This window comes from Pleurodeles waltl, chromosome 9, assembly GCF_031143425.1.
Source record: "Pleurodeles waltl isolate 20211129_DDA chromosome 9, aPleWal1.hap1.20221129, whole genome shotgun sequence".
NCBI lineage: Eukaryota > Metazoa > Chordata > Amphibia > Caudata > Salamandridae > Pleurodeles > Pleurodeles waltl.
In genome coordinates, this window is record NC_090448.1 from 181,147,739 (window position 1) to 181,165,623 (window position 17,885).

The 17,885-nt window shown below is 39.1% G+C and overlaps 1 protein-coding gene across 4 annotated transcripts in view; it reads right to left on the minus strand.

Annotated features, from left to right (window-relative positions):
• PTPRG (protein tyrosine phosphatase receptor type G) overlaps positions 1-17,885 on the minus strand; it is a 1,030,330-nt gene that overhangs the window by 403,330 nt on the left and 609,115 nt on the right. For all 4 annotated transcript variants that reach the window (XM_069206538.1, XM_069206537.1, XM_069206540.1 and 1 more), the window contains exon 7: positions 5,485-5,642. In XM_069206538.1, coding sequence (XP_069062639.1) covers positions 5,485-5,642 — 158 coding nt within the window. The remainder of the gene's footprint in view (positions 1-5,484; positions 5,643-17,885) is intronic.

The window sequence follows — 17,885 nt, forward strand, 5'->3', positions numbered from 1 at the left end:
CAGCAAACAATGTGAGAAATTATGCAAAAATATGGATTTTTGTCACACTTATGGGTAAAATGTTGAACGACAATTGACAGCACAAACATATACTGCTAAACCTCCAATACTAGTTGAACAATTTTGCAAAGTCCTAGGTAACTGATGCACTTTTCTAGGTTCCAACCCAACACTTTCAATGAGTATCTAGTATGTAGTTTAAACCGCTTGTATCATGCAAATGTGCTCAAATATTTTAACACATTTGGTCCACATATCTTTTGAGAGATTTCTAATTCTCTCTCACTTTGCAGGAAAACCACAGACTATATAAATGAGCTCCATTTACACTTACTGAATTGAAATATATCATGTGATTACATAGATGTGGTTCTCCTTGACCGAAGGTAAACAATTGTGGAGTAGGTTCTTAAAAGTATCCTCATGTAATCACTGGGATTGTTAAACGTCAGCACAAATGGCACATACTCAAGAGCACAAACAAAAGCTTTCTTACTATAGAGCTTCCCTCAGGATGTCAAGATCATGGTTCGCAACTTCCTGTTATTTAACATAGAATGAGTAGGAGAAGGGTGAGCCTATATACCCTTGGAATTCAATACTGCAACCTATGAGGTGAAAGGGAAACATATTGCTCAGTGAAAGTCCTGTCTAAAAAACGCCTGGACAAAACTGGCAAAGCCACTATCATGTGTATCTTTTTCTCTGCTAACATTGGAAGTGGGATTCTAGTGACATCATGCAGACAGGGAGTGAAAAGTTTGACAACATAAACCAACAGTCAACTGCCATCTGCAATGGCCACCCCACCAGAGACTGACATCTGCAAAGACTGGCACCTTCAAACTATAATCGAATGAAGATTTTAAAAAACTATGAAAGAAAAATAACATAAAAGGGTACCTCAACCCCACTGTGCTGGTGAAGATGTGTAAAACACATTGCTGCTCCTTTCAATTACTTTCAAATGTAAGCCCTTGTATGTAAAGAGAAAATATATAGTATATTATTAGGTTGCCAGCAAAGTTGCTTCTAAATAAGGATGACTTGAGAATGAGAAGAATGAGACAGTGATGAAACCAAATCTCAGATACGTTAATGAGGAAATGTACCCATCTATTCACTGTTTGGCACATCTTTGGTAAATTGACAATTAAAATATGTTTTTTTTTTTGTCCCATGGATCATCAGTTTAATCGCAAAGTGTAAACACTGTCTTGTGCTAGAGTTTTCAGAGGTACACAAGTGCTAAAACAAAAGTAGTCTTGCAATATACAAGAGGCCTGTGACTTGTACAAATGGATTAGAAGAGATCTGATCTAATTGTTCCAAATGCAGAATATAGGTCATGAAACTTACAGCCATGCCTTGCATGCCAACAGGTAAATGGCCATTAGCTCTCTAATCCAAGTGTCTGACTGGACCCCAAGACCTTCAATGGTGGGGTCAGTGGAAATGAAAAGGGCCCACGGTAAGTCAGTTTCCTCAAATTGGAATTGTACTCCAGGTAATTTTACTGCTCCATTCCAAGCATTCGAAGTTGGAATTGATAAGAATGTCTGGATTTAGTATGCAGCTTTAAACATCAGCTTTACACACAACTTCCCTGTTACAAATCCTGTGTGCCCCAGGCAATTTTCTGCAGTTTAAATTTGAAGGAACTGGTGCAGAAGAAAAGCATGAAGTCGTATACCCAATTACCTATGAAATGCTTAATAAAAAGATCTGAGGAATCCAAGATTTCTGCTAGGTGTAAATTTGATTCGCTCAGGTAAAGTAAGGAGCAAGCCAAGGAGTAATTCACACCTACGTGCAGAAAACCTAGGTAAATCCAAGCCAGCAGAGAAATAGAAAGGAAAAGGAAAAATATGTCGAGACAAGAGTTGAGCTAGATGTGCATGAACTACAGGCTCACCCATTCTACTGGTTTCTTGCTTACAATTACTATCACATGTTACAGACACTTTGTTCCTTTGTTGCAAATCTTTGATGGTAGGCTGTGCTTGAGTCTGAATAATCAAACACAAATACAAAGGGATTATGGCAGTCACAATGGGCTATGGCAGACACCTTTCATCCCAGTTCTCTGGCTCATCTCTTTTGCTTTGAACAAAAACAGCGATTACGAATAGATAATGGAGAACGTCCTTTAGTGTACACTTTTACTGTAAAACTTGAGGAACCTGGGCTGGATGTATATAGTTCATCTTGGTATATCGAAAGGTATTACAGTATTTATCATTGATACAGTATTTCATCCAAATGGCAACAAATCAGTATAGGCTGGTGAAACGGCCTTATCTGTGTTGCTGGTGACAATCCAATTCAGACAACACAAGGTTTGTGTTGTGCAGAGTGGGACAAGACCAGCAAAGCACTCTAGGGTCAATAGTGAGATTTAATTCCTATGTGGAATTATTATGGACCCATGAAAAAACAGCTATAGGAAGGTATTAGAGACACTGCTTCTTTTCTGAAGTTTGTAAGTGCAGAGCAAGACTGGACAATTTGGGCACGCACAAGAGAATGCACATATACAGGCTACAGAGCTTCAAACCGATGTAAACAGGGCTTACCTTACAATGGTTTGTAGTTAAGAAAAGACAGAAGTGCATCAACAGGATCTAATTCGTGACAGGTATATCAAATTAACCAATTTAAACAAGGGACTAATTAAAAAAAGATCAACTTCATAGTTTCACCTGAAGATTAACCACTTTTTAATTGGTGGGATAGGGAAGTTAGTGAATTTCAACTGAAAGAGCTTATTTCATTTACAACCACTTTAATCATTTTATAATATTTTATTTCAACAAATTACAAACTGATTGAGGAAGTTTTCCCCAGTGGTTTTGAACACCATATACTTCAGGAATAAAATTAATTTTGTCTTTACAATGATGAATAGATTTCTGTTGAAAAGTAATATTTTCTAATGGCTGAGCAGTTACAGTCAATTATTAAATAACGACTTCATTAGAGGCATAATGGAATACTCCAGGCTTTACATTCTAGAAGGTAATGTCATGCCTTAGGCCAATAACAGTACCTAGCATTACAGGGTACCTGAGGGCTTCCATGCCCTTGCATGTCACAAAGCGTAATTAAGAAACATAACGATGATGGAATAATATAACAATCTTTCATGTTCTTCACTATTTTGCTTAATCACCCTTCAAACCAAAAGCGGTTACATATTATAGAACTATTAGAATTAGCTGAACAAACTTTTTCTTTTGCCATTTGTAACATGACCTGGAACTATCACCACAATGATGGCCTTACAGGATTCTCGCAGAGCCACTGCAAATTTTTGCAATTATAATGTGTCACTGGCACCTACAGTGATAAATCTCAAGCCGTTCATTTCCCAAAAGTAATACAATTTCTAAGTAAGGGGACTCTTCAAATGCATTGTTAAACATCAGTAAAAAAAAAAAAAAACTAGTAAAAAGATTTTACAGGGCCATTTTAATAGGAAAGGACATGCATTTTAAAATATGCCATGCCCAGAATATATTTAAATAAAAAAAAGATGTCACCTAGCATTCAGTCTACTGAAGATATAATTTATAGCATGACAGAAACCGAAGTATATTCAATACTTTTACTGTGACTACAACAAACGCAGCTCTAGTAAAATGTAGGTAAGTAGTACGCAATCAATTGTATTTGAACTGCTCAGAACAAAAATACAAGAATAACTGATAAAGCTGAATTACCATTGTGTTTACCTGTGTTATTTATTATGATATTAGTTTACCCCAGTTTTATCTCAGGAGAGGAGGACACTACTGAGCAACGCCCCACCCAATTCGTTGCAGCTGCGCCTTACTTCCAGGGTTTAAGAAGTGCATGTTTAAAGTAAAACAGGATAGCACCAACTAGTCATCTCACAACAAATAATTATAAAATGTTTTTCTCGTACCATTGTTAATTTTCATAGTCCTCAAAACTGTGAATTCTTTACTGAACATCATTCCACATCATAAGACTTAAACCAAATAGGAGTCGATCCGCTAATGCCTCCTTCAGACCCTCAGGAGTAAAGGAAAGTATTTTGCGCTGGGCTGAATCAACAATCCAACTAGAAATCAGTGTGCTGGAACCACTGCATTTCCTTTGTTGTGAGAGTATGCTGGAAAAATTCCCCATGCCACCAGACTGGTGTTTCATTGCTGGTGCATGTGATAAAGAGGTTGGCATGTTGCCCTGGACGACTACCTCATCTGGGTAGGATGGGATTGTTGTACGTTTTAGCCCTTGAGGGACTGCGAGCATGGGAATCGTACACATATTAAAGGTATTTTGAACTGTTCAGGATGTTTTCAATGACACTTTGGAGCTCACTAATAAGTTGAATGTTGCTACTGTTAACAGGGTGATTACATTAAGGTTCCCTTCCATTTTTTCCCCCCAAATACTTTTGATTAAAAATGTGGGTAAATTAATGAATAGAAAAAGAGAACAAGTGACACTGGTTCTGATGTGAAGAAGACAGTGATGTACCACTACTATAAGATATTAGAGGTAAACAAGGACATAGGGCAATATGTGCACAGGCACATCTCTATAGACATTGGTCCCAATTCACACAAAAAATACTCCTCACATACATCAGATTTACGCTAATATTTTCAGGAGTTGGTCACACTGGTTCATTATTTAGCAGAGTTAATCAAGCCCCTTGGCTCAATGATGTGGTCAAAACAAAGAATTTCCAACAATTTATGGCTCGAAAACATGTTGAAGCATTACTTTAACCAAGAGGTCCTTAATGCAGCTAATATATCACAAAGTGTCTCTACTCTATCCATTTAGAATGGAATCTACGTGGTATAACGTGTGGCAGCACTGTGTTTGTTCATGTTTCACCACTACACAGTGACACTAAAAGGCAAGTGCATGTAGTCTCTCATATGAATTGGTCTTCCTGATTATTGTTGGCTTCGGGTGTGGGTACCTACCTTGAGGAAGAGCATGGAAGAACTTCCAGGAAGGCAAAGACTGAATGGCCTTCTTGGTGAACACATTTTCCATCAAAATAAAAACAAATCCTATTCCACTAAAGTCAGGATTACTGCTACATTCAATTTGATGTCACAAACATTCATGTGTATCCACTGGTATAGATCCTCAAAGCAAACCTCATTAAAGGGGAGGAAAACTTGAAAAAAAAAAGAAATATAAATACGAAGATGCTACTTGATCAAATTAAGATTCTACCTGAGATCCAGACCCCAATTTAAGGCAACTTAATTTCGCCTTAATAAGCCAGTGCTGGGTAATTCCCTAAGAGGGAAGCAAACTTCAGGTTTCATTATCGCCTCAAGCCTTGACAGCTCTTATTCTAAAAACGCATAAAATAAAATCACCCACACATCCCTTTCTTGTCAACAACAGAACCGTGCAACACATAAAATGGACGGGCTTTGCAGCAGCGCGTCAACAGCAGGGCGGCAGTTAAACACAGCTTCCACCTACCTGCTGGTAAGAAATGGGAACCGGTCTGTTAAACACAATCCATTCCACAATCTGGCTGCATGGAGGGGTTGTCAGGGAGCCGGTATAGCGGTAATAACTCCCCAGAGAGGCCGGCAACAGATCTCGCAGCACGAAGGGGTCCAGAAAGGTTTCCTTCTCTGCAGAAGAAAACACCATCCAATCAGAGCTGTTTGTCGGGGTTAAAGGCCATTAATAAACAAGTAAAGCCTACATTAGCCTTCAAAAACGACTTTGCTGAAAATATAATTTTAAATGCTTTAAAATATAATATAAATAAATTATAATTTGGAAATGCATGTTTCTTATATCAGCGCGCTAAAATAAATATTTAGAAAATAATGCAAAAGCACGAAGATTTGTTAAGTCCCACTAATAATGAACAATTGCGTGGCATGGGTACTGTGTTTGCCTGGGCAGTAGAATAATGCAATTTAAGACCGTCCTGCTAAGTGTGGTGAGAGGCCCCTTAGACTCGCGTATCTCAAAGAAATTCATAGCGCTATGGCTCAATGAGCGCCGCTCGAAGGGTGTGGGACACACTGCGCGGGGGGGCTTGCATTACACCTCTGAACGGGGATGCACAATTTGTTCTTATTTTCGACATTCGTATCTCTGCATTGGGGACAACACACCTGTTGCACATTTGTGGCTCAGGTTTTTGGGCTATTTGCCTACATGATTTGTACTCCCTCGTCCTTGGTACAAATAGTGGGTCAAATATGCCTAGTGCGCAATTATCCCGCAAGCGAACATCCCGATTTGAGCACTAACGGGACTAGATGCTGCACCCAATTTACTTAAGAGTGCTTCTATGTAAACTTTCAAACCACCTAAAATGTTAATGATTTTGAAGTGTACTGGGATGCTGCGCCTATTTTTGCGCCTCAAGCTTCTAGACGAGTGGCGGGACACGGAGTGGCAACAGCTCTCAGCAGATCACAAAACAGTAGAGAGCAGACATCCCAGCGGGTCAAAAATCAGAACCGCTAGTAAAGTCAATAGAAAAGCACAGGGACGCAGCGTAGAGGTGTTTGTCAGGAATATTTGACACCTGCAGCTTGACCTTCTCCATGTCCCCGCGGTGACAGGAACAATGTTTACTGATGGCAAACAGTTAATACTTGAACAGAAATCCACAAGGTTCATGGCGTTATCTTTAGCTCCACCTTGGCACATTTTACGAGGATGCACATATTAGGATGCTTTACCCTGGTGCTATAAAATCTGAGTACTGTTTATTTTGTTTCTATTTTACAGCTGCAACACTTATGGGCCTGACGCAAAGCCTTGTAAAATTACTCATTGCCCCAACAAAATCCGTGTGCAATATGCATTGGAAGATAATGAGACGCATTTTTGTATCACTTCCAACATTAAAGGAGAGTTCTTTAATTGAGAAACATGCACGCATATGAAAAGTGTGTATAATTAACATAATATTTCTGTTTAGTTGTCAAAGGTAGAAGTGGGCAAAAGTAAGAAAAAAAGAAAAATATAAAAAAAGATGATGACGCTGCAGAATATTTTGTAGGTGCATGCATGCGTGATGACCTGTATGAGTGCATCACCACACATCAGCACATTCAAACGGTTGAAGGTGACAGTCTATTTTTATTTACTGACGCAAGATGGATCACAACAAAAAAATAAAACTGGAATAGAGCAAAAGCACTTTTTATAAGGTCGAAGCGCCAGCAGCAATTTGGATGTCGTGACCTTTGAAATAAATGAATACAAAAAAAGACCACTGCGGTACAGAGAACAATGTCGGGGTAGCTGCTGGGAGTGGAGGGTGGGAAGGTGGGTGTGTGGGGAGGAGATAATAAGCAAATAAGGGAAAACAATACTAGGGGTGAGGGAGAAGCACACAAGAGAGAGAGAGAGAGCAACATTGAAACGGAGCAGGTGTGTGGCAGGAGAAGTAACACAGGGTAGAGAGCTGGAAACACATCCTCTGTGGTTACAACGACTGCTCAAGGCTGAAAAATAGGCTTTAAAGGCCTCACTGTTGTTCACAATGGAATCCAACATGCATATCCAGTACTTTGGAGATCCAGATTTGGCAAATGTTACCCAAGCCCACTTTAGAAATGGGCTTTAAACATCACAGTTCAACATGTGTAGAACATCCAAACTGAATTCTTGCATACAGAAGTGAAAGGGTTGTCCATCTTGATTCCTATAAATTTTGAGATCTGTTCCACTTCCTTCAATTACACTAATCCAGTTTCCCTATTCAACTCCTCCACTTTACTATTAATAAGGAAGGTGGCATAGGGGCCCGTTTCACAGTGAAAAAATAAACAAACCAGACATTAACATTTAGATTAATTAAGATTAAGACTCCCAAATAACCTGTTTGACATAAACTTGCATAACATACAAAGACAAGTCCACAAACAGGTCTCATTTGGGAGGAAAACTAAGGAGCCATTGAACGATGAATCCTACAACCACCACATGAGAAATTACTACATTTTATGTGCGATTTTGCTGCTTGGGCAGTGCCATCTCCCCTTCCAATAGGCAGTTTTTTGTGCCATTTGTTACAATCTAGTGCAAAGCTTTGGGCGTTGGTGGTGGCACCGCTAGACAGTTGCTTACAATAAACGTAATCAAACAATGGATATTTTCAAAACACAGCCTGAGAAACAAGAGTGGACAAAAAAGTAATTTGTGGAATATGCGAATTAATAACGAAGGTGATTGATTTATTTTTCATAAAGACATCCTTTCACAGCAATGTACACAATGTGTCCAATTATCTAACTATATCTGTTCAAAATATATTTCTTCCAATAAAGTAAATGTGTTGGGTGCACTTATTCAGCAGGCCGGCATAGTCCACAATAATTGGGTGCAATGGAATCTTAGAAATTATGTTCCTGGCAATAAATATGCACCAATAATTGTCAGGCATTCTCTACATTATGCACTCAGCATCATTTCCCTCAATACACATTGTAAATGAACACAGGTGTTGAATTTTTCTGCTTACTCCTGTCATGATAATGGATGCTCTTCCGTTCAGTACGGTGAAGCTCTGGTAAGCATCTGTGCTTTCTTTAGAAGGTTGAAAATGAAAGAGTAAGTGGGATGTTTATTAGTGCTATTAGCATTAATGTACTTTGTAAAAACAAAGTATAGTTAGTCCTTAAATAATGTCTGGATCTTAAACCCTATACTAACATTTTCAGTAGGGACGGCAGGTAAACACATTACATTTACAAAACACTGTCTAGTTTAATTACTCCTAGAAGATCCCAAATAATATAAATATGCATTCAGTTTTACCAATGTAATATTTCTCAATATAAGGGAAGGCTGAAGAGTTGCACTGTGACCTACAAATCAGCAGCAAGAAGGCATGACAACCCCTAAAATATCTGAGTATGTAAACGTTTGAATGTACATCAGTTTCCTATCAGTTAGTCTGTTCAGGATAGTATTCTCAAACAAACTAGGCATGACCACCTATATGTCCAGCTCTCAGATCCTCACAAATTGTCCCAATTAGCACAGGCCAAGCACAGAATGTAATTGTAGATCTTACATGTCTGGTGTTTTTCTCTCTGAGCACCTTGAGAAATATATAGTTTTGCATTCATCACTAATAGTAGCTAGTATGCTGGAGGGAAAACAGATACATTCATGTGGGAGGTCTGCCAGTACACCAACGAGGTGCTGGATGATTGAAAGTTTCATAGGGCGTGTATGGCTGGGGAGGAATCAAACACATCCGTGTTTAACTCACAATCAATAATGCTACTCGTAAGGATGACTAAAGTTTTCCTAAGGATGTGTAAGGAAGCTATGAGGGAGAAAAGCACAACCAGGGTGATCCGGACTGTCCAACATGTAGGGTGTGGAAAAGGTTGCAATGTCTACAATAACACTGTCATTAAGGTCTAATGGAATGCTTATCAAGGTAAAGGAAGCAAGTCATCATTTGAGAGACTCACTAGGTATGCGGAATGAGAAAATCAGTTGTAAATATATGGCTATGACTGAAGAGTTAATAATATAGCCTTACAGGCCGCTGTCAAGAGCAAAGGCAGGTATTAAAGACTCTGAACTAAAATTAATATAGCCTTATAGCCGCTGCCATGAGCAATACTGGTTGTTAAAGGCTCTGAACCGAGAATAATAGGTCTGGGCCACAGATGACTGATATAGCCCAAAGCAGAAGGGCTGTTAGAAGACTCCAACCAATTAGGGTAGAATGTTGTAAATTAAACAAAGAGAAATAGGAAAAAAAAAGCAAATGTTGAAGCAGAAGGGCTGCACCAGTCTTTACGGGCCTTGAGCCACTTTGAACATTCATTATTTTATGATCTGTTATCTAGGAAGATATGCTTTTCCCCATCACTCTGCTTTCCGGCAAAGGTTTTAGAGTCTGCTCGGTATCTACTCTTAGACGACCAAGCGTAAAAATTATCTGCACACAAGTTCTATAGAGGTATGTTTGTGCATGAAGGAGTCACAGTAGCCAGTTTCAAAATGCTATGGAATAACTTAGCTACTCCATTTATATGAGTAAATGTATCCAGCCAACTGAAAGTAAGGTGATCCAACGCTAAGGCTAGAATTCTTGAATTCAAGTGCTATTTGCAGATAATTTACACATACAGCGAAAGACGGGATTTATTTTTTGCAAAACTGGTTTATCATTCTGGTTTTATGCAAGGAATATCCCGTACTACAAAATGTATTTTGGGGGTGATCACATGAAAACATTTTGTACGTGGTACTTTCAAACTCCAACCTTAAAAACATTTGTTTTGCCTGTTCGAGAAATATTTTAAAAAGGCGTACATTTCCATTGACAGAAAGGTGAAACAGGATTGTATTTTAGGGACAAAGTTGACAAATGTATGTGTCCCTAAAACCTAACAGTAGACTAAACAGTAGACCCATGCAAAATACTTTGGTGGCTATTACCTTAGTACATGTCCAGCTTGTAAAACCCCTCTCAATTGTAACCATGGCAGTGTTTAACAACCTGCACGATGGAACTTGATTTTAAAGGGCCAAAATCACGTAGACAAGAAGGAATACACTTTTACCCATAAAAAATTAGACCCTGTAAATATTAGGTATAGTTTCCCAAAAGCAAAGTAAAGTAGCCTCTATCCTAAAACGTGGAATAAATGCTCTGAGTTAAGTACTTACTACTAAAATACTTTATGGGCAACTGTGAACAGCGAAGAACGCATATCAAAGAAAAACATTAGGTATGGGAGTCTCTCAAGAAGAAACAGGAAATTAGTAATACATATGAATGAGGCTGACCAGTTTCTATGAAAGGATACACTTAGATCCCCATTTTATTTCTCTATGAAGATAATCCTGTAATAATTGAGCAGACAAATATGCCGCTGAGGTTCCTCAATATTCACTTCATTTGTGTTACTGCACTATGCACCCAATGATCAATACAACTTATGCCCTTTGTTCATCACTTCAAGTTTATCTAGAATACACAAGTGATGTCTAAAACATTTTAACGTTATTTAAGTGACTTGAGATACAGGGCCAAGATATTTTAAAATGTTGCATTTCACCTGAAAACTAGAAAATCTTTCACACACTTTCTTCTTCTTAGTGTTTCTCTTCGCACAATTTCCCAAAGTTTATATAAAACCTATCCTATGTTTACCTGGCTGTAATAATTGATTATCACTTTTCAGCCAGGGCCTGGACACCATGGGCTTCAGGATACTTGTGGGACGAGTGCATCCTTGGAGGCTTTGGATCTTTGATGTTTGACGGCTTGTAGTACTTCTTTCTGGCCTCAGTTGCCCAGGTGAAGTGTGGAGGCAGCCAACAATGGCAAGACAGGTTGCCAGTGACTACACTTCAATGAGCTGGATAGTTTACTCTGCCCAGAATTCAGCTTGCACCTACAAGAAAAATCATTGAGAGCAGCCAAGAGAAAGAAGAAATTTTAACTGGCCTTGTGCAATTGTCTTCAGATACAACCCTCTGTCTCGTCCTGCTGGAGATGTTTTACTTCCATTTCAGAGACTAAGTCTGAATGTAGAAATCTTGACTATGGCTTCAACCCAAGGCTATCTTCTGATGACTAACCTCCCTCCTTGACCCTCCTGCAGTTTTGCCCCACTGAATTTACCTTCTCAGAACATTATTTTTTCCAGAATTATCTTAAATCTGAAGGTAAGTGCTGACTAGGCTGTTGCGGACCTACTTTTATACCATGGTGCCCTCGTTCTGGAGTTGGAAAAGCTTCAAGACGGTGGGTCTGATGTCCATAGAATTTCCTTACTCTTCTACACTGGCTCCAAGCGGGCTGCAATGCCAATGTGGAGGTGATAGGTCCTTTGTGTGAAGGCAGAGCGCTCACTATTCAGCTGTGCTCAGCTCTGTCCCTCATCTTGCCAACAGATGGACCATCCAGGCACACCTAATCCCTCTATTATGTGACTGACTGGGTGGAATTCACAACTGTCAGATACATACAGTCATGTGACCCAAGGAAGGCTACAGACAAAAAGTGCTTCGAGCAGAAAAAAGCTGAATTTCTAGAAGTGGTATTTTCAAAATTGTAATCACAAACCTGACTTTCTCATCTCCATTCAAAAGACTCCTAAAATGACATTAATACCTCCTCCCAATTGGAAATTACAGCTGATTGAATGTGATAAGGACTCCCCAACGTTTTCCAATGGGAGGGGTAGGCATCACAGTAGTGAAAAATGAATTTTGGAGTTTTTCACTACCAGGACATATACAACTCAAAAGTACCTGTACAACCTATTACATGTCACTGATCTAGAGGTTACTTATATGTAATAAAATGGGCGTTAAAGGCATGGCAAGGGTTTTTTATTGCCAAGTCGATATGGCACTTTGCATTTTAAGGTGCTACTGAAGTGGGTGGCATAGTACGTACTTCATGCCCACCGGACTGGTTGCATTTAATTTACAGGCCCTGGGTATATGGTAAACCACTCTACAAGGGACCTATAAGTACATTACATTTGCCAATCAGATGTAAGCCTATCAAACTATGATTAGGAGAGTGAGTACAATTACTTTAGCATTGGTTAGCAGTGGTAAGGTGCACAAAGTCCTAAGGCCAACAAACAAAACGCAGCAAAAAGTGGTAAGAAACATCAACATGTTTGGGGGTGACACTGCATAAAGGGCCAGGTCCAACATCAACAGAGGTATTGTACTTACACTAGAAGAAGATTTGAGAATCTGTTAGACACTAATCTTTATTGTTTTTGTTCACACTTAGAGAGGCCGGCTTGTATAGAATTAAGAAGTAATATTCCCCACTGCTTGGAACAGAAAGAAGCCAAACTGGCAATATTTCTGTGTTCTAAGTCTTAATGTCTGACACTGGTCAATATGTGAAATTTGTGCACGCTGCAGAATGTTTGGCAAAGAACGTAGCAGGGTTGTAAAATTCAGATACTTAAGAACTTCAGACTTCCATTGACCAGGTTGGGAGTTGCGGGGTCAGTTGAAATTATTTACTGCATACACTGGAAAAAGGTACAACAGATTGACTGGCAGGAAAGAGTAAACTTAGTATGTTCATTTCCTGATTGAATACAGCCCAAGAAACGCATGAGAGTTGTCTTATCACAGGGACATTCTTGAGAAAGCACCAGTAAAGAATGGCTTGCTTGAAGGTAGGTAACTAACACATATTGTTTTATAATGTGCCGACGCATGCATCATGTGACCACTGTTAAGGCCCTTAAATTCAGGTAAATGATGCTTTACAGTCAAAAGAGAGGCACACCAATTCTAAACATAGCATTGCTACTGCTTTTCTCCCTTGAGCATTGGATTTTGATGCATTGGCTGGTCTCTTTTTAGGTACCAGTTCACTTCGGTTGTTGCTTATCTGGAAATGTTTACAGTCTTTGATTGCCCTGCTTAAAATTCTAGGCATAATAACCTTGATTATTCTCTCTGTGGGGCTACTGCTATTTGACTGTTTTACTTGCTTGGTTGATATGTCGGCTTTCATTTTCTTGCTATCATCCAGGATCAACTGGTCTTGGTCACGATTAAAGACTGCCAAGGTTACACAGTATTCTCCACGTGTACCAGTGGTACCCTTAGTGTTTATATGCAAAGCATTACAAATCTTCCATAGCCTTGCAATATTGATCCCTTGATAGAAGATGCTTTAGGGCAGGGTTCTAGTACCTCTCTTGCTCTTTCTAATGCAAACTGACTGAACACTGTTGGCGTAAAGAAAATAACTTAGCGCCAGCAGGGTCAGCTCCTCCATAGGGGCGCAGGAGCGTCACCACCTCGCCAGCAGCAGAAGCTGCAACGCTTTTACCACGAAGGAACTATAAACTAGGTTTATTATTCCTTTGTGGTGAAAGGTGCGTGGCTTAGGGTATGACAGCCTCGAAAGGGAGTGCAGAGAGCACTCCCCTTAGAGCGCATGTATGTTTGGCCGGCCTTCTCAGGACGGCCAAACACACATGCAGTGTAGGCTCTCTCTAGCTCAGCTACTCAGCCCGGCAACACAGTAGCCGGGCTGGAGGGAGCCTGTACAGGCTCCCAGTCTGCCTGGGAGTGGCCTGGCTGGGTACTACCAACCAATCCTGACACCGCTCTTTGTAGCGTCAGGATTGGCGTAGGGCAGGCTGGGAGCCTCTGTCTGCAGCACCAGTGACAAGGGACAGAGGAGTGGCAGCAACAGAGGAGGTAAGTTTTTTTCTTTATTACTTTTTTTAAATTTCTTATTATTAAATGTCCTGCTCCCTACCCCTCTTTGCCATGCCCCGTGCCCACCCGCCCTTTTAAATAGGAGCGAGCCGCGACTGCCAGACTTATGATAACAATGTAACAGTATATTTAGAATATTGGAATGTTCAGTTTGGGTTAGTTCCCTTGCTTGAACAATAACGGGAAACATATCTGCCATGACAAATAAGTTAATCATAATTACACATAAAGCTCATTATCTTTTGAAAAGCTTTAAAACGGCACAGCAATTTAGACAGTGAAAGGTCTAGAATGGATAATACTCAAATATGCGTTTCAGAAATCTGCGATGCAGACTGACAATATTTTATTTTAATAACTAACTGTTCATAAAATATAAAAGAGACAGGAATGCAAATTCAAAGTTATTGAAATTGCAAGAATAAATTATGTATGGATTTTATATTAAATACCACTGTATTAAGCCATCTACATTACATCCAACACAATTTTTCATTAAACCTTTTAAGCAGTGTGATGAATTACCAACCAAGGGAATGCACCCTTACATAAGCTTTAATGTAAGAAAAACAAACTATACACATGTAGTATAAATCTACTTCGTCAACCTTGTCCCCATGTATTTTTTACCAAAAAAAAAATTTGCAGATTTTTATAATTTAAAACAATAGGCTAATAATAGTGCATCTGGAAAATTGTAATCCCACTCACCTGCCCTGCCAAGGATCCAATTGATTTAGATATGCTTAAAATATAATTGGTTTCCATACGTGTGACCGTTAAATGTTTTTTTATTTTTAATGTAGTTTCATTTACCTACTTCTATTAGTATTTCTATGTTACTCTGCGTATCTTAGGAAAACAAATCTATTGGATTTGTACATATCTTTTGTTACCCACAGTTTAGTAGATGTTGATTCTTGCAATGTGAGTGCTATGTAAGAAAAAGGAAAATGTATATGTTTATCGACAACACATAAATGACATGTGGTCGCAATGATTATAAAGTACTAGGGATGACTATAAGAGTATCTGATTTAGACTTATTTGTACAAAAGGACTAAAAACGAGGCAGCAATTATCCTTTGAATCACGTGCATTCCCCAATGGAGTCATCCAGTACCAAATTGCTTTCTGCACTAGCTGTGTTATATATTTGCTTGGGTTCGTAATCACGTGCTGACCAAGTTACAAACTATTCCAATGTTACATGGGCAATACTGCAGGTTAGACTAAGCTTTAGTAACAATATTTCTACTGCAAGTTTTGGTTGTTCAAGTCTTGGATCACAATAAAGTTATAAAAACATTTTTAACTCCCTTTTCTTTTAATTTATTCAAAAACGGGGTAAAAAGATAACTATAACCCAGTAAAACTTTTCTAGTGCTTAGAATATGCAAAATATTATGTGAATTACGTACTTGCCTTTGGGAGAACAGAATGTACAATACAAGTCAAGGAAGCGAGCCGAAGGAGAGGACCATTCATTGTACCATTAGCGATGTGGAACTGTTGCATTAAGCGGACGAACAAGGGAAAAGGTAATCTATACAACAGTGAACAGCTTCAAGAGGAAATTATCAAAACATCACGTGGTGCACTTTCGAAAAATTACCTGACCTTGATCCTGGAGGTTAATGAGATTGTCTAAGGGTGCTTTAAAATCTTTTATTTACCTATTTAATGAGATTTACAAAGATATAAACTACTTCCAACAAGCAGAGAGCAGATAATGGGCACCATCTGCTCCTGAAAACTGGCGGTAGAATAGGATTGGGAGGGTTCGTTCAACGATTCAAAACACGAGCCATGATAATCCTGATGTCAAATAGCAACCTAAAGCTACAACCAATGAAGACTGATGCTCTCTCATTCAACAACAGCTCCAAATGATAACAGAATCAAGCCTGACATGAACCTTGACAGCTTATACCCAGATGATAGGCAATGCAAATTCACTCGGATTCCTCCTCCAAACAGAACTATTCAGTGGGACATATTGCCAGAAAAACTAAGACATGGTGCAATCTCTCCCTTTTGGAGCAAGGGGAACTCTTTCTAAAAGTTGATTTTAGAACAGTGTACATTATGCCCCCCCAACCCCAATCTTGATGCTATTAACATACTGTTCATTAGCCTCTCAGCCACCACCTTGACACTCATAAAACATTCTACTCACTACCGCACAGCTCATGGAAGGCTTGAAAATATTCAGCAACAACACAATGCTTGAGGTGCTACACTGGCTTCCCAACCAGGCCTGTACCATCTTTAAGACCAGCTGCACCACCTGCAAGGTTATTAGAAATGGTACCCCAACATAATTGGACAAGAAACTAACCTCCACACCAGGAGTCAGGACATCAGGCTGAAGGTGAAAAGGCACAAGAGAGAAAAGACCACGCAGGTCTTCCCTCAATGCACCCAAAGGATTGGAAAACATCCACATCAATATCTCAACTGTGTTCTGAAATGACAATACTGACAATTCTGATATAAGCTGAAGGTAAGTTTACAGAGCAGCAAGCCATCTACAGATAAGTCCTTACCTGCCACTTTATTCACTGTAAATTGTCTGAATTGCATTCTAGCACATCCTTGCTTCCTGGCTGTTTGGTATACAGGTGCCATGCATATGTTTATTTAGGTAGGAAGTTTAGGTGAGGTTAAAGGTATTTTTAGGTTGTTTTATTTGCGGGCTGTTAGGTTGAGGCCATGCTAATTGTAAGTGGTTCTGCCTTAATGTTAACATGTCTTGACAAATTGAGATTAACAAGTAGGAATAATGACACTAGCTTTAGCGGAACTGGAAATGTCACAATATGCTTAGGTCTCAAAAATATTCCTCACTGATAATGTTAGGGGAAAGAAAGCTTATTAATATAACAAACAATTGCAATCCTACATCTTTGGGATTCATCACACAACATATTTTTCTTCACTCACAGTTCCTTAGGAAAATAATGTAAAGAGCCCAGAAGAACTCAAATTCAGCAACAGTCTGTATAAAGCATCTATCTCATTGCCACAAGCTCAGCTTCACCGTGGATGCTAGGAAACAGAAGGGTTTGCAGTTCTTTTTTTGTTCAAATGCAACAAGCAGCTCCATGTTTTCACATTTATTTGGGAGTGGGGGACAACAATATCACCATCAAAGCTTTATAGGGACACAATGAGTTGCTGTTTGCTCATTTGCAGTGCCCTCGCCAGGAAGTTTGTTTTGTTTACGTATGACAGAGGGGACCAACATTCTTTTCACTTTCCCAGGTTCTCCAGGTCTTTGAAGGTTGGATGGCTAGGCTTTCAGCAAAAGCCACTGGAGGCAAACCACTTCTTTTTTTGATCACTCGTGTGGGCTAAGAGTGGCTCTTTTTGTTTCAGATGGTAACTATCATCCATTAGATAGAGTCCAAAACACTAACCAGGCATTATTCCAAAGGCAAAAATAATTTAAAAAGGATTAATTAAACCCACAATTAAAACACTATATATATATATATATATATATATATATATATATATATATATATATATATATATATATATATACACACATATACACACAACAAAATCTTGTAATAACAAGAAAGGTAAGGACACTTCCAGTGTGGTTAAAGCTTTTACTCTTCACAGATTATTCCTCCCAACGCGTTTCA